The sequence below is a fragment of the Salvelinus alpinus genome, chromosome 21 (assembly GCF_045679555.1).
Source record: "Salvelinus alpinus chromosome 21, SLU_Salpinus.1, whole genome shotgun sequence".
In the NCBI taxonomy this organism is placed as follows: Eukaryota; Metazoa; Chordata; class Actinopteri; order Salmoniformes; family Salmonidae; genus Salvelinus; species Salvelinus alpinus.
The window spans coordinates 20,011,346-20,037,745 of NC_092106.1; the positions used below are offsets into that span (position 1 = coordinate 20,011,346).

Genomic DNA, 26,400 nt, shown 5'->3' on the forward strand with positions numbered 1-26,400 from the left:
GTGTACATGTGTCTGTGGCCTACTTAACCCATGGATTACTAGAGCAGACACCTGTGTACTAGTAACTAGCTCCTCTGTGGCATCACAGCCTGTGTTTTTAACACATCCTGGTGATTCAATCAATAGCTCTGAGATCACACATCTGACTGATGTGTAATGCAGTAAGTGAGTCTCACCAGGCACATGGACAGAATCGGATCCCTTCACAACAGAGAGAGGGAGGGGGAGAGAGACAGATCGAGGACGATGGAGAGAGTGAATGAAGGTACAAAGACCATAAAAGGAAACTTGGAGAGAATTAGAGGGAACAAGACATGAGAGAATCAAAGAGAGAGCATTAAGGGGAGGCCAGGCTATTTCATGACCTTCTAGCTTCTGTTGTTGGTCTCTGTTCTCTGACTGTCATGTGACACTGTGGGCCCAGTACAGCGGGTGTGTCTGGCATGCAGCCAGTCAGAAGATTTACAGCAGGGGTCAGAGGTCAACAGGAACAAGAGACCCTGGTATTGAGGTTCTGGTGGCCCCACAGGGAGAGGAAAAGTGGGGTGGGGCTATCCCTATCTAGGTTAAATGGTTAAATGGCCATCTCTCTTCTGCTGATCTGTCTGTGTTTGTGGTCAGTAATTTAATAATGGCCTATTATCTGGGGAGCCATGCTGAGGCTCTGTTCAGCTGATTTCCCAGGCTTGAGTCCTAGTTGGACAAATGGGGCTGACTGGCTGCTAGAGAGGGAGAAATAGACAGACTGGCTACACTAGACGACTAGTGCGAGGTGTGGTCAAAACAGAATACAGAAAGCTATCTTTCTTGTGTGTGGACTGAGCACACATTTGAGTGTATGAGGAAGTGGGAGTGGGTGAGTCAGATTAATAATAGAAAGACTGAAAGGGAGGGAGAGAAAGAGTAAAGATGAATCAATGGAGATCGAAGAGTGGATTTAAAGCCGTACACACATCAGACTAGATGAGGTGTCCTTTCCTGTCTGTGCTTTCTGTTTATTTGCTTGTGTAAGTGTTTTCCTGTGTGTGCATGTTTATCTCTTTGTGTATAAATTTGTGTGTACGTGCATATGAGTGTGTGTACTGCGTTGATGTGTGTGTATCTATGTCAACGATGTGCTGTACAGACAGGCTGCAATCCTTGATGGATTGTATAGATTTTTCCCTCTTCCTTTGAGCTGCAGGGGCTTACTGAGCAGAGAGAGAAGGGCTGGGAAATAATCAGAAACACATGAAGCAGCTATAACAAGGCCTGGCTGGTATAGACTCACTAGACAGACCTGGGTTCAAACACTATTTGAAATCTTTTGTTTGCTTTAGCTTTCCTGGAGTGCCAGATGGGCGGGGGAGCTTGTAGTTTAGCGATTGTTCTATTGGTTCCTTTGAGCCATGCAATCTTAATAGAGCCCAATACAAAAAATTGTATTTGAACCCAATTCTGAGTCTAGACTAGACACATTCCATTTTTTCTCCTATTGACCAGTCTGCTACCTTTTTTCTATGGAAAGAAAATACATGAATTAAACATTGCTGTCTTCATTAAAGTATACCACCACACAAATTACATTATCTCACAGGATAAGAGAACTGATCTAGAACCAGTCTGAAGGTCGTAATCCAGTCCTCCATTCCGTGCAGGTCAGTTCGCTGTATTGTCTGACTGATTACAATGTCATTATTGCATTGTTTCATTGTAGACCCGATCTGGCAATTGAGTGCATTTAAATAAAATGGTATGGACATGTTGACCTATAGCACTGTTTGTATAAGGTAGAGCCCTGTGGCATCATTATGTGTGGACTTGCTTAGATAAGGAATGCTTCCACCATATTAGCATGGCACCAGTAGCAGCTCTGAGGCAGGGCCAATGTCATTGCAGGGGCGTAGTACTAAATCACATGGAAGGAGCTCCCCCTTGTGGTGTGTTTTGATATTGCATTTACACTAAGATGAGCTAAGGAGAGCTGCGGATGAAAAACAGCAGAGTCACGGGAAGGACAGAGAGAGAAAAGGAGTGAGAGAGGTATGCAGGTCGTGACTCATCCGTGGCGTGAGCTGGTCTAAACAGAGAGGAGTCATCATAATGGTTCCAGGAATCCAAGACTATCTCTTCACTTCCTCTGGCTCTCCATCAAGCCCCCTTTCATTCACTCATTGTCACACAGAATGAGTGAGCTAAAGTATTTTACTTCCTCTCTTCCCTCCATCTGTTTCTCTCCTCACTTCATCCTCATCATACCCCAGCCGTCCAGAGGGGTTTCCATGGTGACTAGGACAGTGAGACTTTACCAGCTCACGTGGTCAATGTCTAACCTTGTTTGTTTGGTCAGAGTGAACTTGAGTGCCTCGGGTGTATGATGACATGTGCAGTATGAGTGTGGAACTGGGACAAACTTGTCTATTAGCACCTTCAGGTTCAGGAATGCTGTCCCAGTGTACTTGTTTATGACTAACATGCCTGTCTGAACAACATACTGTGTGGGTATTGATATTGTGCATTTACCAGCAGTCTCCACACGGTCATCTTGGATTCACATTTTCCAAATAAGTGTTTTACATTCATTGAAGTATGTGACTACATCTTCACCAGAAGTTTTTAATAGAGAAGAATATGACAATGGTACCTCGGTAAATCCCACATACTGTCAATGGATATTTAATTATTTCCATCTCCCTCACCGCAGTCTCCCCCCAGTAAGAAGAGGAAACTGGAAAAGTCTAGTAAGCCACTGTCCTTCATGCTGCTGCAGTCCCAGGCCTCCTCTACAGGCTGTCCCTCCAACCCCAGGCCTGTGGAGGCCATCACTGCCTGGCTGGAGAAGACACAGTGACCTAAAGGTAAACACACATAGGGTTGTTTCTGGATTAAAAAAGGGGCTTAGGTGGTAGTCGTGGTCGGCCCATCCAGACCTGCGGGCAAGAATTTAAGGCACCAATCTTGGCAGAGAGCAAATGCAGCTGGTTTTTAAAGCTAATTTCCTGCAGTTCAATACACATTTTGCCATGGAGCTGAGAGAATTTTGCGGTTTTAAAATGAATTTCCTGTAATTCTATGCATTTTGCCCTGGCTTAGTGCTTTGAGGTCGGTTTCAGTTACAAAAAAATGTAGTCACGTTTCAATTACATTAAATGCATTGAAGGTTGAATGCTATAACACAGAATAAAAGTCCCATAATGGTAGTGACGGCCCATTACTGCTTATTAACCATCAGTTACTTTAATAAAATATTTCAGTTGTGTATACATATAATCTACACCCCCTTTGGCTTTTTTTCACATTTTGTGGGGTTAATGCACTATATATATATATATATATATGCCTTCAAATGAGTGGATTCGGCTATTTCAGCCACACCAGTTGCATAAAATCGAGGGCACAGCCATGCAATCTCCATAGACAAACATTTACAGGATGTTTGTTAGATTTCTGCCCTGGTCAACTGTAAGTGGTGTTATTGTGAAGTGACAACGTTTAGAAGCAACAACGGCTCAGCCACGAAGTAGTAGGCCACACAAGCTTGTTCTCATGCGCAAACATTAAGGAAATGTCATATTGAGTTTTAGATTCTCCCTGACTAGCTTTTATTGTTAGTTTTCAATGATGATCTTATATTTGTTGTATATGTCCCTTGTCGTTTTATATTTACGCTGAAAAATGATTTTCCATCCCCCCCAAAAAAGAATTGTTCAAACACTTTTGTATTACTGTTTGGACTTAGTCGACCTGAAAAAACACTTAGGTGGCCCGCCCAATACTTTTCTGTGCAGAAAAAAACCCTGACACATACAGCAATCAAACACTCCCCAAGCAACACACACTCATACTGTAAGGAACACATACCGCAAGCACCACACACACACTTACGCGCCACACACAGACAACTCTAAGCATTTACATGTACACAACTCATTCATGGACATGCTTTTTCTGCAAACACACACCCTAACCCAATTTCTCCAACAGAGGTATACAAATCATAGATTGTAGACTCAAAATGCACAGCAACCCGTGTCATCTGTGTTCTGCAGGTGCTACACAAGCGTGTCCCTTGTGGGAGGAAGGAGCAGAGTCTGTTCCTGACGGCTGTGGAGAACACCTGGATCAACGGGAGACGCAGAGACCAAGGCCCACACCTCAGAGCTGCCCAGAGCGCCCCCCAGTGGTACTTCCACCACTCTTTCCTCAGCTCAGCACCCACAGAGCCAGCAGCACTCCACACATCCCATATAGCTCACACTCAGATTTACACACTCCCCAGGCAGTGTTCCACAGTCCGGGACCAACAGGGCAGATGGCGCCAACTCTCAGGGGGTCAGCTGTGTCCCAATAGAGAACAGCGGAACAGGAGGATGTCATCATGGAGTCTTGTACCTCTACAACACCCAATATCACATTGGCACAGATGGCACTACTCACCACGACACAGAACACCACCCCACAGGAAGTACCTACCGAAACACAGGAAGAGGAAGTCAGTGCCACTGGACAGGAAGTGATGCAGCCACAGAGCCCCAGCGTTGTACAACACTTCCTGTTCAAGTGCTTGGTGAACGTGAAGACTGAGCAGCAGGACGTTGCTGTGGAGATCCACTGGGTGGAAGGCCAAAACAAGGACATGATGAACCAACTGTGTACCTACCTGAAGAACACTCTGTTAGTGGTGGCCAAGCCACTGGGGATATAATGGAACATAGTTGGCCTGTAGTACTGGGTCGAATTCATTAAGCGAGAAAATAAACAAACAGGCAGGGACTTTGAGAACATAACTTACCGGTATTGTTCTGTCGTGTCCAGTGTTTGTGTAAAATATAGTGAATGTGAAATACTTATTTGCAGGTCCAGTACAGTTTCACTGCAAGTCTCCTTGTCAAGGTTGTAATGACTAGACATTTTAGTTAAATCAAGTTTGGTAATTGTATGTTTTAGTACCATGTTATTTGTGTATTTCCATGTTCAGTCAGTGTTTTACACACAGGTAGTCTATCCCAGACATGTCTAGGATGCGTTTTCCATAAGCAGCCACAAGAGGGCAGTCCATAGCTGCACATTTTGGGTAGCCACCTATGTGGCCTGTCTTAGTATCACAATTAGAAAGTGATGCCAGCCAAATTAGATGGTCGTATTGACTTGAGTCGGTAATGAATGATCTTTGCATACACACACACACTTTAGCTAAAACTAAACCAAATGCAGGATGCCCAGTCTTTCGTGTGCCTGTACGTGCAATTGTCACATGAGGTTGCAGCCAAACACAAACTTCCTGAGCAGGGATTTAGTGGTGAATACCAGGAAAAGTGGTCCAGCAGTGGACCCAAAGTTCATTTGCCACGTGCACAGGATACCATGGGTGTAAAACACTACCATGAAATTCTTACCTTGAGAGCTCATTCCCAACAATGCAGTGACAGTAATAATATCTAAATCAATGAACAGCAGCGTTATGGTAGTAATAAATGTAATCATTATAGCAGCAGCATCTTGTCAGTTGGTAGAGAGAGAACTGTGGATCACCTGAGGGAGAGCAGTAGTTAGCCATTTACCAGTCTTATGGCCAGGGGATAGAAGCTGTTTAGGAGTCTGTTGGTCTGAGCCTTGAAGCACCGCCTGCGAACATGGAAAACAGTCCATGTCTCTGGTAGCTGGAGTCCTTGGCAATTTTTCTGGCCTTTCTTAGACACCGCCTGGCATGTACGTCCTAGGTGGCTGGGAGCTTGCCCCCAGTGAGGCGCTGGGCCGTCCGCACCACCATCTGTAGGTCAGTTGCCATACCAGACAGGATAACACCAGTCAGGATGTGCTCGATGGTGCAGCTGTAAAGACAGTGTATATGTATGTTTGAGTTCACAGCTCTGTGAGTGCAACTGTATCACTATCACATAGTGGTGCTTTAAAAATAAAAAAAGATTGACTTCCTGCTCATTGCTGTGTGTTCTTAGGACACACACTCAGTGGCGATTTTAGCATCTTGGTGGTGGGGTCACTTTGGGATGCATGCCAGCAAAGCCAGCAAAGCCACTAAATACATTAATTGCACTATAATGGTGACAAACAATGCCCACAAACTGTTAGGGCCTCCATAAAGCTGTCCCAACCTTACCACTGCTACACCTGACTTTCAGCTGAGCTTTGTCTGGCAGAGAAACAATTCATTCAGCCTCATTTACTGCCTTAAAAAAAAAAAAAAATGGCTGACTTGCTTAAACAAATGTGGTTTCTACTGACAATTGAGATGTACAAACTATGGCATACGGGAACGACAAGCGGATAAGAGGCCATCTGTAATTCTGATTAAGACATTAATGAGCGAGCGACGACGGACATAGTCATAACTATTTGTTCAGCACAGCGACAGAATTCAGAACGTGGGCCGTTCTTACAGTGTACTCCCTGTACAACAAGTCAGAACGGTAGGATAAATAAAGGGGGCATATAAACAATGAAAGCTCTTACAATATTTGATGATTAAATTTCTCTAAAACAGGTTGGAACAGTAGGTGAAATTAAGAGGTGAAAATAGACAATTTAGGGTGAGGCACATTGACATGCAAGACCCAAACGGCGTTCTTAACAATATTTGATGCGTTAAATAAGCTTTTCATTTGACATGTCAAATAACAATTTTATTATGTTGTGTGCTGAAGTTGCGCACCCCCACTACTATCAGTAGCACTGTAAAAGCTGTACAAAAAAAGTTGGCAAGCACACACCGGCCACGAACGATGTTTACAATACCGCATTGGTGAAAATAGCCTAATAATTGTCACAGTGGTCTTTCGTGGGCAAATTTTGTTTAACTTTCATCAGTCTGGCAATCTCTGGATATATTGTGGGAACTTGGGGGGGGGGGGGGGCACTCCATTGAATAGCAGGCTCACATTAGTGGTTGCTTTACAATGCTTGCAGTTAGCCACTGATTCCTTCCAGACTACAGATTGTTGAATTTGCAATTTCCAATTTGTTGTGTAATCTTTATGACCGATGAGCACAGATACGTTTTATCTATAATTTCTCCTCATATGACAAGGATTAAAAGGATTTGCCAGTAGATTGTCGACATGATTCATGATGATTGCTAGCTAAGACTTTAAGTAAGATGTTGACATGATCAGTCCAATCAAAGCTGCTGTGCATAACTTGATTTGACGTCATTTTATCTGTGGCCAATGACATTGAGCCTTCTTAGAATGGCACTTGTAATATAATTATATGGCAGGACACAAAGGGCTGAACTTTTGGATGTCTACCCTTACTAAGGACTTAAACTTGGTGATGAAGTACTGTCCCCATGAGTGACAGAACACTGAGCCAATCACGGTGCAATGCTCCCATTTTCTGCTGGCTGCCCCACCACCACAGAAAGCACTGAGCTAGGCTGAAACACCTGCATTTTGGAGCTGCCTTACTAAAAAAAACGTGTGTATGCAGCTGCATTAACAATTATATATATTTTTTTACATTGTTTGCAAACTGATGTGACATGTATTAATGCCAAAATAACATGCAAAACAGGCAAGCCCCCAAAAATGTGGTGTGTATATGTAACAGTATAGCCTCTGTACCTCTCCTCGCCCCTACCTGGGCTCAATTTCACATCAGTTACATACATATATTTTATTTTTTATACTACAAATGTGGGGCTCAAAACAGGTGACCTGCCCTGAATGAGGGGTCACCACTGCATACACAGCAGGACTTTGACTTGATCAGTTCCTGTGTGTGAGAATCATGTGAGGTCAGTGTGAAAAATAGAACAGTGTGCTGATTACAACAGGCTTGTAATAGATAGTCTAGATTTTTGATACATCATGATTGCTTCCATTCACAAGAGGTGCCACTTTTAAATGATTGGTTTGGATTTATGGTACCCTTGGTCTTGGAAAACAGTTGAAAATAGCTATCAATCCAGTAAAACCCACAAACAAGCATTAAGATACATGGTTGTTAATTACCTAAGTGCAAGAGATCTACAAACTAAAAGAGCAGTTACCGCTCAGAGTTAAATTGAGGAAAATGACTACTCACCGAACAGCCAGCCAGTTGGCGCAAGGTCGTCGACACTCGGCCATGTGGCGAGAAAAGCGTACTGTCTCTTTATATAGCAAACGTTCGAATTGCTCTTGTTTAAAGCCGCCCCGCCCAGTACCACCTTGTTTGTTAATTAAACATTCCACCATGCCCTTTGTATGATTACTTGTACCTTTATGATGGCAACTACAGCTAATGTTTGCAACACGGTCGATAAATACATGTTTCCCTTTACATTACTTTAAACAGACATTTGTGATGACTAATACATGTATGGTGGTAAATATTTGGTATTTTATTAGGATCCCCAATACTCTTCCTGGGGTCCACACAAAACATGAAACATTACAGAACATCATTAGACTAGAACAGCTCAAGGACAGAACTAGATACATTTTTTAAAAGGCAACACGTAGCCTACATATCAATGCATACACACAAACTACCTCGGTCAATGATGGCTGGTTGCTAAGACCACTGACCCAGAGACCGAATCATAATATGAGAATGATGGCTACTCCACTAGTTTGCCCATGTGTGCAAGCTCAATACTTTGTTGTTCTCGGCTGGTGATTAGCTATTAGGCAATGATATGTTAATAATATATAAACGTGTTGTCGTGAACGGACACAGACAAATCGTGGATTAGGAACCCATGAGAAAACGTGTAGTTTGTGTTGTAGCATTATGAAATTCAATGCCAGTATGTCAGTTCATTTCAAAGATCTATGTCGTGTTTTATTTGTTATTTTAGTGTATGGGAGGGAATACATGTGTGGGCGGTCTTAAATGGTATGCTTTTGGCCCTGATTTGTTACCTACTATACTCAGCGCCATCTTGTTGCAACTCCTCTACGTATGTGGAAGAGTTTCTACGAGGGGTATCCGATTACCTTTTTCTTCAATTTTGCTGACTGAAATACTGGATCCTTACATTGAAAAATAAAGTGCATAGCCTGTAACATTCGCTTAATTTTTGCTTGTAACATTTTGTTTCCAATACGTAGAAGAAATGAGCATCGAGACGCTTTTAGAAGCAGCCAAGTTTTTGGAATTGCAAGCCCAGCAACAACAGAAGGCACGTGGTATGTAAAGGTTACAATCAATTATCGTTTTTTTTTTTTAGATACTTTCAACGTTAGGATTTGAAAGGATCAAAGTAAATAGTTATTTAGATGTCTCAAATCTATAAGATCTTTCTACTGGGAAAGGAATCTGCATGCATTTAACCTCAGTCATTTTTTCCCTTCATAATTAAACATTTGGTTCATAATGTAAGATTAAGTGCACAGTTGATTTGTATTGCCTTTGTTTGCGTTGGGGGTCGTGACTAATCAGACGTCCTTGTCTCAACTGTCTAGTTGGCTTTACAGAGTTAAATGTCTTGAGCAATTGGAGGTGTGATTTCAAAAAGTAGCCTATTTCAGATTGGATCCTTGTGCAAAGAAGTTGGCTACAAATATATAATTTGGATGTGTGACAGGACACAATGTAGCCATGTGAAATCTACTGCATTACAAACTCGTCGATCGACGCCTCCTGTCAAATCTTGAAACAATCGTGTTTATTTATATGTTTCCAACTATGATCTTTCGGCAAAACCATGTAAGCTTAACATTTAGCGACCACTTTTAAAGTCGTATAGTAACCTTCTTCATTATTTTACATTAAAAAACAACTCATCTCAGTAAAGGGCGGTGGCGACGCGAGTGCTGAAGACGTTTTACATCATCTGACCTGACATATCAGGGGATCATATGACAGATTCAGGTTTCCCTCTCGGCTCCTGTGGCGCTCAATCTTTTGAATTCCTAAAATGGCTGTATGAATACACCTTTACATGTATGTGATTTCGTACATGCCACTTTTTGACTGAAATGTAGGCTAGATAGAACATTCCTAGTAAAGAAACCTTCGGCTAGCACGCTAATGTTTTTTTGCTTGTTGCTGGTGACGTGTCCAAGTTGACCACGCCTCATCTGTAACGGGGACCGCCCCTTTCACCACGTGCATGCTCGGCACTCCTACACTCGGAGGCACCTCGCTCCCTCCCTGTTCTCTTCTCTCTAGTGCTGCTGCTGCTAGATCAGTGTGGAAGAAAGTAGGGCAGTGTTTCTCCCCTTCTACTGTACTCACTCCTCTGTTATGTGCTTTGGTTATATAAGCGGAACTACACATGTTTTTATCCCCAACCTATCAAGGCCATAGAGCTAAACACAACCAGACAAAATTTCAATAGATCTTTAGTAGTAAGTCAGGCAAACAGTGCAAACATTATTCAAGTTTTTCCTGTACTTTGAAAGGGTGTATGTTATTATATAAGAACACATGGCAGTCTTGAGTCAACCAATTTACCAATGAAAATAGTGTTTTAATTGACAAACTAATGCAGTAACGTTATACCAGACTTGACTCTCACCTGGATTCACAAAAGTATGTTTATAAATAGCACGAGAACTAGGCTATCCTCAACTATGCCTCCGATCTTACCGGAAACCAAGGAGTGGGCGTCATTCTCTCACGCCTTGGGTCAATGCTTTCACATCTGATTACTCTTTGGTTGAGAACCAAAATGGTAAAAGAAGCAACAACCCCTTCCTCTACCTTATCCACAGCTGTGTATTCACCAGTCAGTTCCATGAGCCTCATTCATTTGCAGAGAGAGGACAGGAGTAATGACCTGTGTCAATAGTCATTAAATGCTGGTCACTTTAATGTTTACATAGTGTTTTACTCACTTCATATGTATATACTGTAACCAAGTCAAGGCTCATCCTATATAACTACTGTTGTACACACCATTTCTATTAATATAATGTCTATACACACCATCATATACTCTGACCAAAAATATCAACGCCACATGCAACAATTTCAAAGATTTTACTGAGTTACAGTTAATTTAAGGAAATCAGTCAATTTAAATAAACGCATTAGGCCCTAATCTATGGATTTCAAATGATTGGGAATACAGATACCCCAGAGAGGGGCGTGGATCAGAAAACCAGTCTGTATCTGGTGTGACCACAATTTGCCTTATGCAGCACGACACATCTCCTTCACATAGAGTTGATCAGGCTGTTGATTGTGGAATGTTGTCCCAGTCCTCTTCAATGGCTGTGCGAAGTTACTGGATATTGGCGGGAACTGGAACACACTGTCGTACACGTCGATCCAGAGCAACCTAAACATGCTCAATGGGTGACATGTCTGAGTATGCAGGCTCTGGAAGAACTGGGATGTTTTCAGCTTCCATGAATTCTGTACAGATCCTTGCCACATGGGGCTGTGCATGATCACGCTGAAACATGAAGTGATGGCGGCTGATGATAGGTATGACAGTGGGCCTCAGGATCTCGTTATGGTATCTCTGTGCATTCAAATTGCCATCGATAAAATGCATTTGTGGTTGTCTGTAGCTAATGCATGTCCATACCATAACCCCGCCACCACCATGGCGCACTCTGTTCACAACGTTGAGATTGGCTAACCGCTCGCCCACACAATGCCATACACGCGGTCTGCCATCAGCAAAGTACAGTTGAAACCGGGATTCATCTGTAAAAGCACACTTCTCCTGAGTGCCAGTGGGCAAATGCTCACCTTCAATGAAGTTGGTTTTGTCTCTGAACTGCAGTCAGGCCAAGACCCTGGTGAGGATGACAAGCACGCAGATGAGCTTCCCTGATACGTTTTCTGACCGTTTGGGCAGAAATTCTTAGATTGTGCAAAGCCACAGTTTCATCAGCGGTCAAGGTGCCTGGTCTCAGACGGATGTGGAGGTCCTGGGCTGGTGTGGTTACACGTAGTCTGCGCTTGAGACCAGTTGGACATACCGCCAAATTCTCTAAAATGAAGTTAGTTGAGAAATTGACATTCAATTCTCTGGCAACAGCTCTGGTGGACATTCCTGCAGTCAGCATGCCAATTGCACACTCCATCAACTTGAGACTTCTGTGACCATTGTGTTGTGTGACACAACTGCACATTTTTCGTGACCTTTTATTGTCCCCTGCAAAGGGTGCAATTGTGTAATGATCATGCTTCTTGATATGCCACACCTGTCAGGTGGATGGATTATTTTGGCAATGGAGAAATGCTCACTAACAGGGATGTAAACAAATTTGTGCATACAATTTGAGAGAAATAATATTTTTGTGTGCTTTGGAAAATTCCTGTGCTCTTTTATTGTAGTTCATGAAACATGGGAGCAACACTTTACGTGTTGCGTTTTTTATATTTTTGTTCAGTATATATTTATATTACCGGACTCTGACATTTCTCGTTCTGATATGTGTGTATTGTTAGGTATCACTGCACTGTTAGAGCTAGGAACATAAACATTTCACTACACCCGTGATAACATCTGGAAAATATGTTTAAGCGACTGATACAATTTTATTTGATTTAGGAGTTTTGACACCTCCACTGCCTGTTCAACAAATGACAAGCTCACAACACTCTGCACTTAAACGGTGGTTTAAGTATGTCATGGGTTTTTAAAGGACCATCCTTCTCAGATGCATGTAGAGGAGGACTTATTCCTGGCTCTGTTTTTAACTAATACTCTGTTTGACCTTTGAATCCTACCCTGGGAGTGTGACTGAGCAAGGCCTAACCAATCCAGTCTTTCTGGGGTTTGGCCTAACCAATCCAGGCCTCCTGTGGTTTTATGGGTTGTTCTTGTATGTGGGAGAAGAGCACTTAATGGACTGAATCTTCTCAGGGCTGCTGAACTTTGAACTCTGACTGCGCTTTGTCACTATTGAGTGTACCAGATAGGCCTGAGGTGGAGGTTAAACACTGATGACGGTGTTTACACTGATGACAGTGCTACAGTGTGCACTAATGAATACAACCCCGGGTTTTGGACATATACATTTTTACTAACTTAAGTTGGTCTAGCTCAGGTCAGTATAAAGGCAAATTGTTTCTTTCTAGATAAGGAACAAACATACAAAGACCTCTTCTGATCAACAATTTACTATTGTTATAAAAGGCCAACCAAAATGTAGTTTCAGTTTGAGCCACTGTTTAATCTTAGTAGGCAGTATGTAGAACAACATCAGCTCTTCATATCTAAGACCGAGGAGGCTTTCAATGTCACCGTGACGATCTGGCCTCCAGGCCTCTGCTGTGCTGGAGAGAGTAGAGCTGTTGCTTGTTCCTATTGCCTGGCTCTGAACAAAATATGTCCAATGTCTCTGTTAACTGCAAAATCGTGTTCCGTGTGTGCCTTGGCCTCTTTTGGAAGATGCACAGCCAGATAGCATTATTATGACAGACACACACACATACACTTGTTATTTATGCTTTGAGACTTCGCTTTTGTCAATATCTTCGACTACATGCAGCTTCACCCTCCCTCTAATCAGGTAAATTACCACAGCTTGGGCCCAATCCACACACTGTATGTCCTCAATGTATCCCACGCTTCTGAGAAGTCTCCCACTGAATTGGATATGGTGGTCTAAGGGAAGGGAACATTGTGTAGCTAACGTGCTGTAATGGCCATGTTTAGCTCGGCTCTGCTCAACCTCCTATTGATGTAAAGGATGGCTGTAAAGCGCTTGTGTCTGACGGGTTCTAACACCACTGTTACCATAGCAACTGGACAACCCCCTTCCCCCGCCCCCCTAGTATCTACACATTGAAACGCATGCTGTTGGTGATTCTCCAATCTGATTGGATGAAGAGAGTTAAGGTCGTTGCTAGAACTCAGGGATTCAACCCCCTCTCTTCCTTTGTCTCTCTGGCTTGTCCAGGTTGTCGTCTTTTCTCCCCCACTCTGAGACGAGAATGTGTTGAAGGAGCTAGGAAAACGCAATTGGAGCTCATTCTCAAGGACCGCACGTGGACCTAATGTTAAGAGCATCAGTACTGAAACGTTCTAACAAACAAGTTGCTTCCTAAATAACAGACAAGTTTACGGAGCGTTTTGCGCTACAATTTTTCAATGTCTTCAATCTCAGTACTGCACTAACATCAACACAATGTGTTTGTTCAGTTTTCAGTCACAACGTTGGGTTAGAGGGCTGAATAAAAGCTTTGTCTAATTGATTTGCTGCCACAATACATTTTCTGATGTGTTTCCAACCATCAATCAATCAATTTTATTTTATATAGCCCTTCGTACATCAGCTAATATCTCGAAGTGCTGTACAGACACCCAGCCTAAAACCCCAAACAGCTAGTAATGCAGGTGTAGAAGCACGGTGGCTAGGAAAAACTCCCTAGAAAGGCCAAAACCTAGGAAGAAACCTAGAGAGGAACCAGGCTATGAGGGGTGGCCAGTCCTCTTCTGGCTGTGCCGGGTGGAGATTATAACAGAACTATGCCAAGATGTTCAAAAATGTTCATAAGTGACAAGCATGGTCAAATAATAATCATGAATAATTTTCAGTTGGCTTTTCATAGCCGATCATCAAGAGTTGAAAAACAACAGGTCTGGGACAGGTGGCGGTTCCATAACCGCAGGCAGAACAGCTGAAACTGGAATAGCAGCAAGGCCAGGCGGACTGGGGACAGCAAGGAGTCACCACGGGCGGCAGTCCCGACGCATGGTCCTAGGGCCCAGGTCCTCCGAGAGAAAGAAAGAGAGAAGGAGAAAATTAGAGAGAGCCAAGATTTTCAAAATTTCCATAAATGACAAGCATGGTCAAATAATAATCAGGAATAAATCTCAGTTGGCTTTTCATAGCCGATCATTAAGAGTTGAAAACAGCAGGTCTGGGACAGGTAGGGGTTCCATAACCGCAGGCAGAACAGTTGAAACTGGAATAGCAGCAAGGCCAGGCGGACTGGGGACAGCAAGGAGTCACCACGGCCGGTAGTCCCGACGTATGGTCCTAGGGCTCAGGTCCTCCGAGAGAAAGAGAGAACGAGAGAATTAGAGAGAGCATACTTAAATTCACACAGGACACTGGATAAGACAGGAGAAGTACTCCAGGTAACCAACTGACCCTAGCCCCCCGACACAAACTACTGCAGCATAAATACTGGAGGCTGAGACAGGAGCGGTCAGGAGACACTGTGGCCCCATCCGAAGAAACCCCCGGTCTTCCAACGTCCTGCAGCTCTCTCTTTCTGAGGGCTTTCAGTAGATGTGGAGATATCACACATGGAAGTTTCTCAGAAAAACTATTCTGCTTCAGCTCAAAGTTACAAATAGTTCATTACAGTATTTAGGCCGGCACATACTACAGTCGTTGCATATGGGTCCCCAGTAAGAAGATTAGTTTGGGGAATTACTGAAGCTTGCAATATCCCAACAGAACATATCCCTTTTTACATTCGAACTATGACAGTATGACTTGGATTGGGCAAGAGGCATAAAACCTGCTTTTACTTGAACACACTGACCTTGGAATATACCCCACTTCCTCTTCAAAAAAAATTCTCACACTGAGCTCAGCCCAGCTTTTACCACACATACACTGTCAGTCCTCCTGTCTTACTGCAGACCTGTAAGTGTGTAAATCCACTCATAAAAAGAATAAACAGCATTTGAGTTTTGTCTTGTAGCCAGCCAGTGCCAACAAGAGCAACTTAATGAGTTGTATAAATATAGGACTTTGGCTGCCTCGGAAATGGCACCTATTCACTATATAGTGCGCTACTTTTGACCAGGGCCCACAGGATTCCCTCAAAGACGAGCTCTGTTTTAATATGTCAATTCTTCTAACTAGTCTCAAGGTTCTGGCTGGCAAGGCATTGCGGCTGCATTATACAGCTCTTATAAGCTGGCAGAGGTCCAGGAGGCAGGATGAGGTCTGCCTGCAGGTCTGGTATGAACATATGTCAGCATTATAAAAGCCCTATTGAGGTGTCTGGCATCATATTTCAATTCAGAACATGCAACATAAGCTGTGAACATAGTGTGCTAGCTAGGTGAATGGATGGCAGAATGCTTCCTTCCAGCTATCCTAGTTTCCTCCCCTGTTTTTGGTTATTGATTGTAGTATTCATTGGGAGTGAACCCGGCTGTCAAACTCACTAGATGGAGATTAGTCAGATGACGCTGGAAATGTTGTCAGACATGTTTCTGCTGGTACCTAACCTATGCTGCTTGACCTATTTGAAAACGATGTTCTCTGGTCATGGCAGAGGTTAGAGGTCATTGCTGTCAACCCAGTGGGTGGTGAAGTCTACGTTACCAGAGCTAACCTAACTGCCGTCCCAGAGCTATGGAGGAGTTTCCTTTTTTAGATGGTCACGGTGGCTTTTGGAGAAATGTTTTTGCACTTACTTTTCAGATGTTCCTTTGTTGACGAAGTTAGTACAATCAAAATGTTTGTTGATAAATTGAATGAAATGCTGGTAGCATTCTCGGCTCTAACGGTTGCTAACGTGCTCTAGCCTGTAACCATGCCTTCTTTCTCTCCCCACAGAGGAGAATGAGCTGAGGGAGAAGCTTCGCCTCCAACAGCTGTCTGACCACACCCACAGGCGCAATGATGTCACTTCCTACTCCCCCATCCAGATGAACCATGTGACCCGAGCAGAAGAGTCCTGCCCCCATTCGGAGCGCCGCCCCGCCCCTGTCCCGCCCCCACTGCCACCCCCCTCCATGCCCATTACTGTCATCCCTATCCCCATGATGACCTCCAACCACACAGGTCTGCCCCCCACTGTCCCAACCCCCTCCTCCACCACCCTGTCCCCCCAGGCCGGGGCAGCACCCTACCTGGCCTCCCCCAGGAGGGACCCTCACTCCCCAGGGCACGACCACCAGGGACAGGGTGCACTTTTGGCTCTCTCTCCTCAGGTGAAGACAGACCACTCCCACCACTTGCCTTTGACCCAATCTGGCAACCACAAGCAGAATCACCACCAGCTTCCGCAGATGGTTTCCTCCCAATCTGGCAACCATAAACTGCTGCAGAAGCAGCAGCAGTCACCCCAGCTGGTGCAGCCCTACCCTGGCTCCATCGTCTCAGCCCCCCAGCTGCATGCCTTACTCCCCCAGCCAGGGCCCCCCCAGACACCCCGTGGGGCCCAGACCAGTCCTTTTGGGGGCCGAGGCAGCCCCCCTGACCTGGATGGGAAGAAGAGGCCTGGAGGGTAAGTGGCCATTTTTGTTATTTATAGGAGAGATGGTTTGCACTTTGGTTAGATTTTTTTCCCTCATTTTGCATTTTTTGTTTTCCTTATTTTTTTTTGTGTGGCTATTTTGTAGCAAAGAGTCTGTGTGTAGATGTGCCTGTGATTGTCAGTCACATGTTGAGTGGTAAGGTACAAACGGTATCAGAAAAATCACAAACCATGAAAAGTCACTGCACTGAATGATTCATGGACTAAATAACTCTTGGATTATGTACTCTATAATGAGTGTCCTGATTGGTCAATTGAGCAGTAATCAGATCCAATTAGCTGCCTGTGCATATATTACAGTATATTGGTAAAGTAACAGAGATGATGGAGTACTTTATATTTGTTGGTTGATTTGATTCTTGTTCAGTGAGTCTCGTCGTCTTACCCGTTCTGGACACCCAATCTTATAATGTGCTCCGATCTGTGCTTTTACAGGGCAGGGACAAGAGAAGTACATAACAAGCTTGAGAAAAACAGGTGGGTGCATCTCTCTCCCATGGTCGCCTTTTATTAAACAGTGGATTGAGCTCTTTGCACAGGGCAGTTTAAGGTTATGGTGAGATTAGGTGTACACTATTATTGCCCACGTCTTTTTTCAACCGACTTGCTTGCTTACTTCTCTGTCCTGTTCTAAGAACAAATTATACTCCCATTTATTCACTTATGTCTAATCTATAGATATTGCATTTGTCAGACAATAATTGATCATATCTTGGACTTTTTAATGGCTTTCAATGTTCTGTTTATTCTGATTGTACTTCCCTGTACTGTAGTAGTAGGGTTATAATGGCCAAAAACAGGACCAAGCAGAAGAGTTCTTGCCTTACCTCTGCCTGCATCCTTTAACACAGACGTTTTACCACGAAAAACCTGTTCAATATGTCTCATGTTAGTAGTAATTCTTTATTAGCCCTAAATGGGAAATTGGTTTGCAACATTTATTTTTTTTGAAGAAGAAGCTGAATGTGTGAAATCACACCTCGTCCTTCCTCTCACTAAGACTCTTCTCTCTACCCTTCTTTCATCCCTCCATCCCTTACTCAGACGGGCTCACCTGAAGGAGTGCTTTGATACCCTGAAGAAAAACATCCCCAATGCAGATGAGAAGAAGACCTCTAACCTCAGTGTCCTGAGGAGCGCCCTCCGATATATACAGGTAAGCAAGCTAAAATAACTGCATGGTTGAGCAAAGGACTACGATGGAATTGAATTCGCTGTTGAATTAAGTGTAGATTTTCACTCTGCGTTTTCACCATTTGAATTTGGGGATTTTCCCGTTTTCCATTGTTACTTGTTTCCCTGTCAAGGGAAGTAAAGTCAGTTTTGTGTCGTATCTCGTAGGCTTTGTTTGAAGAAAGTAGAGTGTAATGATTAGTGGTTTCGGCTATTTCAGCCACACCCATTGCTGACAGGTGTATAAAATAGAGCACACAGCCATGCACTCTCCATAGACAAACATTGGCAGTAGAATGGCCGAACTGAAGAGCTCAGTGACTTTCAACGTGGCACCGTTATAGGATGCCACCTTTCCAACAAGTCAGTTTGTCACATTTCTGCCCTACTAGAGCTGCCCCGGTCAACTGTAAGTGCTGTTATTGTGAAGTGGAAATGTCTAGGAGCAACAACGGCTCAGCTGCGAAGTGGTAGATTACACAAGCTCACAGAACGTGACCATTGTCACGTCTGTCCTCGGTTGCAACACTCACTACTGAGTTCCAAACTGCCTCTGGAAGCAACTGTAATTTGGCTACTCAGGAACATTCAATGTCTTGATAAGCAAATCCAGTGGAGATTTGGCTTTATGTTGTAAGTTATTGTCCTGCTGAAAGGTGAATTTCTCTCCCAGTGTCTGGTGTAAAGCAGGTTTTCCTCTAGTGCTTAGCTCCATTCCGTTACTTTTCATCCTGTAAAACTCCCCAGTCTTTGCTGATGTCAAGCATACACATACCATGAGGCAGTTGCTCATTGATCGGTTGTTGGCTTTGCATTTAGGCCAAAAGTTTTTTTTTTTTTTTTGCAGTATTACTTCAGTGCCTTTTGCACACGTTATTCTGTATATTTTTGTTATTTTCACGCTGTCATTTAGGTCATTATTGTGGAGTCACTACAATGTTGTTGATCCATCCTCCGTGTTCTCCCATCACAGCCATTGAACTCAGTAGCTGTTTTAAAATCACCAATGGCCTCATGGTGACATCCCTGAGCAGTTTCCTTCCTGTCCTGCAGCTCAGTTCAAAAGGACGACTGCATCTTAGATGTGTCTGGGTGGTTTAATACATCATCCAAAGCAGAATTATTAACTAACCTTGCTTAAAGATATATTTAATGTCCTTGATTTTGGAATGAGATATTCGACAAGCCCGTGTCCACATACTTTTGGTCATGTAATGTCTTTTTTTATTTGTGTGAATACTTGAACAGATTTACTAAATTAAACACGTTTTTAGCAGAATTCCTAGTGATTTTTGTACCCAACTTTTTATTTCATTTTGTCATTTTTCTTTTTCAGGCACAAACTTTTTAGACAAACTAAAATTCCCCCCCGCCAAAATAAATTACTTGCGGGATGGTTTTGTCCCTGTTGCTGACCCTTGGTTCACTGTCTTGTGGTGTTGCTAGGAACCATCTGAGCATTGAACTTTCCTGTTGCTTCTTCATTGTGAAGTGAAGATTGCCTAGCCCTTCGTCTCCTGCTGATTGTGTGTGAACTACTGTATGCCTGATACACCACACCTACAGGTGGCGGCTTGTGTGGGAAAACTGTCTGGGACAAAATTGGTATAAACGGCAATTCATTTCAGATTAACTAAGATGATAACAATTCTTATTTGTTTTAGTGCCACTAGGCTATTATTGGAGCTGCTTTGTATATCCTTAGGTCCTTGGTGTTCTTGGCAATGTCATTAGGTCTGGTCAGGTTAGTCCAGGTGAGTACTGGGGAGGGAAGGGAGTTTCTAGTCTCTATCAGAAGGCTAAACTGTTTGGATATGCACTTCTACCTGGGTTATAGGCAGACCAGAGCCTCCAAAATGTACCAAGAGTTCATTTAAAACCCTTTTGAAAGATTATTAAAGCTACTATTTTATATATGCTTTTATTTAGATTATTTTTATGTGATTAAAACCTTTTAATAGACTTTTGTGGTTGAAAAGGAATGACTAAGTGGTTCAATTATGTGTGATACAGGCAGGTAGTATATCGAAAGCTATGTGCGAGCAGGTGACTGGTGTACAAAGGTCTTGAACAAACCTATTTAACTCAGGAGTGATGTGATAGTTCCCGTTGCTATGTTCGCTGTGTGTGCTTATTCAGAATATATGCAGTATTAGTCAGAAGTTTGGACACAACCCTTGAATGAGTAGGTTTCTTTATTTGTAATAGTTTTTAGATTGTAGAATAATAGTGAAGACATCAAAACTATGAAATAACATATGGAATCATGTAGTAACCAAAAAAGTGTTATAAAAATCTAAATATATTTTAGATTCTTCAAAGTAGCCACCCTTTGCCTTAATGAAAGCTTTGCACATTCTTGGCATTCTCTCAACCAGCTTCACCTGGAATGCTTTCCAACAGTCTTGAAGGATTTCTCACATATGCTGAGCACTTGTTGGCTGCTTTTCCTTCACTCTGCGGTCCAACTCATCCCAAACCATCTCAATTGGTTTGAGGTCAGGTGATTGTGGAGGCCAGGTCATCTGATGCAGCACTTCATCACTCTTCTTCTTGGTCAAATAGCCCTTACACAGCCTGAACGTGTAATGTGTCATTGTCCTGTTAAAAAAACAAATGATAGTCCCACTAAGTGCAAACCAGATGGCATGGCGTATCGCAGCCGACTGCTGTGGTAGCCATGCTGGTTAAGTGTGCCTTGAATTCTAAATATATCAGACAGGGTCACCAGCAAAGCACCATCACACCACGACCTCCATGCTTCACGGTGGGAACCACACGTGCAGGAGATCATCCGTTCACCTGCTCTGCGTCTCACAAAGACACGGCGGTTGGAACCGAATAATCGTAATTTTTTTCTCGTCAGACCAAAGGACAGATTTCCGCCAGTCAAATGTCCTTTGCTCGTGTTTCTTGGCCCAAGCAAGTCTCTTCTTATTATTGGTGTCCTTTAGTAGTGGTTTCTTTGCAGTAATTCGACATTGAAGGCCTGATTCATGCAGTCTCCTCTGAACAGTTGATGTTGAGATGTGTCTGTTACTTGAACTCTGTAGCATTTATTTGTGCTGCAATCTGAATTTGGTAACTCTAATGAACTTATACTCTGCAGCAGAGGTAACTCTGGGTCTTCCTTTCCTGTTGTGAGCCTCATGAGAGCCAGTTTCATCATAGCGCTTGATGGGTTTTGTGACTGCACTTGAAGATATTTTCAAAGTTCTTGAAATTTTCCGCATTGACTGACCTTCATGTCTTAAAGTCATGATGGACTGTCGTTTGTCTTTGCTTATTTGAGCTGTTCCTGCCATAATATGGACTTGGCCCTATTTGATAAAATACCATCTTCTGTATACCACCCCTACCTTGATTGGCTCAAACGCATTAAGAAGCATAGAAATTCCACAAATTAACAAGGCACACCTGTTTAATTGAAATGCATTCCAGATGACTACCTCATGAAGCTGGTTGAGAGGATGCCAAGAGTGTGCAAAGCTGTCATCAAAGCAAAGGGTGGCTACATTGAAGAATCTCAAATATAAAATATTAACTCACCAAAAAAAGAAATATCCCTTTTTCAGGACCCTGTCTTTCAAAGATAATTTGTAAAAAAATCCAAATAACTTCACAGATCTTCATTGTAAAGGGTTTAAACACTGTTTCCCATGCTTAATAAATTAACCATAAACAATTAATGAACATGCACCTGTGGAACGGTCGTTAAGACACTAACAGCTTACAGACGGTAGGCAATTAAGGTCACAGTTATGAAAACTTAGGACACTAAAGCGGCCTTTCTACTGACTCTGAAAAACACCAAAAGAAAGATTCCCAGGGTCCCTGCTCATCTGTGTGAACGTGCCTTAGGCATGCTGCAAGGAGGCATAAGGACTGCAGATGTGGCCAGGGCAATAAATTGCCATGTCTGTACTGTGAGACGCCTAAGACAGCGCTACAGGGAGACCGGATGAACAGCTGATCATCCTCTCAGTGGCATCTCACAGCAAGAACTGGCAAATCTGGTACAGTCCATGAGGAGGAGATGCACTGCAGTACTTAATGCAGCTGGTGGCCACACCAGATACTGACTGTTACTTTTGATTTTTACCTCCCCCCTTTGTTCAGGGACACATTATTCCATTTCTGTTAGTCATGTATCGAATTTTATTGGTCACATACACATGGTTAGCAGATGTTAATGCGAGTGTAGCGAAATGCTTGTGCTTCTAGTTCCCACCGTGCAGTAATATCTAACAAGTAATCTAACAATTCCACAACAACTACCTTATACACACAAGTGTAAAGGAATGAATATGTATATATGGATGAGCGATGGCCGTGCGGCGTAGGCAAGATACAGTAGATGGTATAGAGTACAGTATATACATATGAGATGAGTATGTAGGGTATGTAAATATTATATAAAGTGGGATTGTTTAAAGTAACTAGTGATATGTTTATTACATCCAATTTTTTTATTATTAAAGTGGCTAGAGATTTGAGTCTATGTTGGCAGCAGCCACTCAATGTTAGTGATGGCTGTTTAACAGTCTGATGGCCTTGAGATAGAAGCTGTTTTTCAGTCTCTCGGTCCCCGCTTTGATGCACCTGTACTGACCTCGCCTTCTGGATGATAGCGGGGTGAACAGGCAGTGGCTCGGGTGGTTGTTGTCCTTGATGATCTTTATGGCCTTCCTGTGACATCGGGTGGTGTAGGTGTCCTGGAGGGCAGGTAGTTTGCACCCGGTTATGCTTTGTGCAGACCTCACTACCCTCTGGAGAGCCATACGGTTGTGGGCGGAGCAGTTGCCATACCAGGCGGTGATACAGCCTGACGGATGCTCTTGATTGTGCATCTGTAAAAGTTTGAGGGTTTTAAGTGTTAAGCCAAATTTCTTTAGCCTCCTGAGGTTGTTGAGGCGCTGTTGCGCCTTCTTCACCACGCTGTCTGTGTGTAGGACCATTTCAGTTTGTCCGTGATGTGTACGCCGAGGAACTTAAAACTTTCCACCTTTTCCATCTTCTCCTCTGCTGTTTCCTGAAGTCCACGACCATCTCCTTTCTTTTGTTGACGTTGAGTGAGAGGTTATTTTCCTGACACCACACTCCGAGGGCCCTCACCTCCTCCCTGGAGGCCTTCTCGTCATTGTTGGTAATCAGGCCTACCACTGTAGCATCATCTGCAAACTTGATAATTGAGTTGGAGGCGTGCATGGCCACGCGGTCATGGGTGAACAGGGAGTACAGGAGAGGGCTGAGAAGGCACCCTTGTGGGGCCCCAGTGTTGAGGATCAGTGGGATGGAGATGTTGTTTCCTACCCTCACCACCTGGGGGCGGCCTGTCGAAGTCCAGGACCCAGTTGCACAGGGCAGAATTTGTCTGTGGAACTTGTTCAGTTTGTCGCCGTTGTTAAATCATATGTTCATACAAATATTTACACGTTAAGTTTGCCGAAAATTAAACGTAGTTGACAGAGGACGTTTTTCTTTTTTTGCTGAGTTTATTTTGATTTGTTTAAAACTTTTTTTTTTGGGTTACTACATGATTCCATATGTGTGATTTCATAGTTTTGATGTCTTCACTGTTATTCTACAATTTTAGAATATAGTAAAAATAAAGAAAAAACATGAGTAGGTGTCCAAACTTTTGACTGGTACTGTACACACACACCCCTATCCTCTGCTGGTGAGGATCTGATCCTGTGTGTTGATGGCAGCGGTGGGTTTTACTCCCTGGGAGGCAGGGCTAGGAGAGCGGGAAACTAGGGCAGTGTGGGTCCACAGAACTCATGTCACCCAATCTCCCTCCTCCCCTGCCTCCCTCTAGTGTGTCGTGCTCGACTAGCAGACTGACCCAGCACCCCCACCCCTTCTCGACAGCCAAGCCGGATTTAGGGTGTATTTAAAGCACATGTACCGGCCGGGAAACAAACAACTACAGACATTTTCCACTCTTGATGTATTTGCACTGCAGGGCAGTCTCCATTTTTAGCCGTAGGAATTTAGCTTGAGCTTATTTAGTGAAGAGGGAAATCAGAATTTGTTTTTTTGGATGGGGGAGATTGAGTTTATTTCCAGCTTAAATAATGCACGTTTGCAGGCCCGAAATACTGGTTAAAATATTTTGAATGACTTGAATGACTTTGAAGTTATAAGTATATGACATAGGCCAAAATGTGTGTAGTTGCTTCATGTTGCCAGTGCTACAACACGCCCACATTCTCTGGTCTTCCCTTTATTCATCAGTTTACTGTAAGCGGCTCCTTCTCAGTACTCATATCTATGGACGTCAGACTGAGGCCAGGGTTTCCTGATAGACGAGCGGGCCTCTCTTCTTGGTAACAGTTGAGTAGTAGAAGTCGTGCTGAGTCACGCAGTTCTCTTCCCTAATTGTTATTGGTTGAGCTCCAATAGTGGTGGGTTGGGGGAGAGTGAGGGAGGAGTGAGAAGAAAAGGAGATTGAGGGGTGTTTAAAAGTACAGCGTGTGATCGCTGTCGTTCAGACATGGACAGTACGGTGCAGGGCAGACACGTTTCCCGACAGCACTCGCCTCTCTCCCCGCATGCTCCTTCCTGATCCCCTCTCCAACCTTTTTTGTTATTTAGGCTAGGGGCAGCATAGCGTCAGTGTAGTCTGCTAATGTGACCAATGAGGACCAGACCAGAGAGGTTGAATAAGAGGATTTGGCCAGAGGATTACTTTTCATTTGATTCATCTTTGAACAGTGATGCTGGCAGCCCTGTGTGTCTGTCATCTTTGTTGAACAACATGGCCTCCTGGGTAGGAGTGCTGATCTTGGATCAGTTTAGCCTTTTGGATCATAATGAATAAGATTTATTTTGGTCAGAAGGGACTTGATCCTAGATCAGCACTCCTACTAGGATACGCTTTATGAATACAGACTCTTATCTGCAGGCCGGGTGTCTTATCAGAGCATGTCTCTTGTTTTGCACTGAGGTTAGTATCACTGTGAGGCTACTTCTCACCAACAGCCACTCTGCTGAGAAGTCAAGTCACACTTCTGTTTAATTTCTTCCTCCTTTCATAGAAGTGGCAGAGTGGGTAAGCTAGCGAGACCAAACCGAACGAGGAACTTGAATATAAGGCTGCCTGCCTGCATCACGTGTTAGTGGGATTCTTGTAGTATCTAAACCAACATTGGTGTGTTTCAAAGATGCTGCTGCTTGCAAGCAGATTTTTACTTCCGCGTGCTTCTCGGTTTGATGTTTTTCTCAATACTTTTTCCTACAGTAGTTTGTTGTCCTATGTGTTACGCTATATTTTTAGATTTGACGACTTCCTACGATGTGGTCTGTGCTGTCTAGCGTGGGATGTGTTTCTCTATCTGACCTATTTGCTGCTGTCGTGTGTGTGAGAGAGAGCGGCTTTGTACTCTATGCTGCGCCATGGCTGGGACTCTTAAATGCTGGCGTGCTCAGCACTGGGGCTCCTCCCTCTTTCCCTCTTCTTTCATCCCTCCCCCCATCCTGACTCACAGGGCCACATGAGCAGAGAGCACATGGCTAGCCAGAGCTATATGACATCACCCTGTGATGGGCCCTCCTCTTCGCCCCGCCCACAGCTACAGCCACAGCTCAGTGCTAGAGCTAGCTAGCTCCTCTCCTGGAACTGCCTGGGAGGGAGGCTTAGCTAGCCACTAACTGAAGGGAAAGAGGGAGGGTGAAAAGGGAGGGAGGGGACACGCGTAAACACCAGGCTCGTTTTAACCAGCCTATTAGATTTCACTGGCGGCAGAACGACTCTGAAGGAACCTGTTTGGGATGCAGAAGAGCTGTGTGTTGGAGGGCAAATGTGCTTTTCCATGTGGTGGGGAAGCTGCTCATGTCCGCTACAAATCATATATTATAAATATAATACAAAGTAATTGATTTAGCAAATTTGATAATTTCTCTGTTTTTAAGAGTAGCTCATGTTTTGAGTTTGTCACAGGCAGAGATTTTAACCTAGTTAAAATCCAATTCTTTGACTCAACAATTTCAGTTTTGACATTTATAATTCATTCAGTCTAAAGGAGAAAAAACAGTTTTCTATTTAGAGGAAATCACAGGATTTGAAGTGTTTTATTTGTAAGGATTTACGTCATAAAAATAAGT

At 43.5% G+C, this 26,400-nt stretch overlaps 1 protein-coding gene and 1 pseudogene across 3 annotated transcripts in view; both read left to right on the forward strand.

The window, feature by feature from the left end:
* The window catches only part of LOC139547991 (RNA N(6)-adenosine-methyltransferase mettl16-like), a 34,484-nt pseudogene extending 29,566 nt beyond the window's left edge, over positions 1 to 4,918 (forward strand).
* Positions 4,919 to 6,037: 1,119 nt separating this feature from the next.
* The window catches only part of LOC139547989 (max-binding protein MNT-like), a 33,607-nt gene continuing 13,244 nt past the window's right edge, over positions 6,038 to 26,400 (forward strand). The window contains exons 1-5 of one of the 3 annotated variants that reach the window (XM_071357252.1): positions 6,038 to 8,906; positions 9,033 to 9,110; positions 16,416 to 17,088; positions 17,554 to 17,595; positions 18,163 to 18,274. In XM_071357252.1, the coding sequence (XP_071213353.1) occupies positions 8,783 to 8,906; positions 9,033 to 9,110; positions 16,416 to 17,088; positions 17,554 to 17,595; positions 18,163 to 18,274 (1,029 nt within the window). In that variant the 5' untranslated portion in view covers positions 6,038 to 8,782. Of the gene's footprint in view, positions 9,111 to 16,415; positions 17,089 to 17,553; positions 17,596 to 18,162; positions 18,275 to 26,400 lie in introns of all 3 variants that reach the window. The other 2 variants (XM_071357254.1, XM_071357253.1) reach the window with 2 other exon arrangements.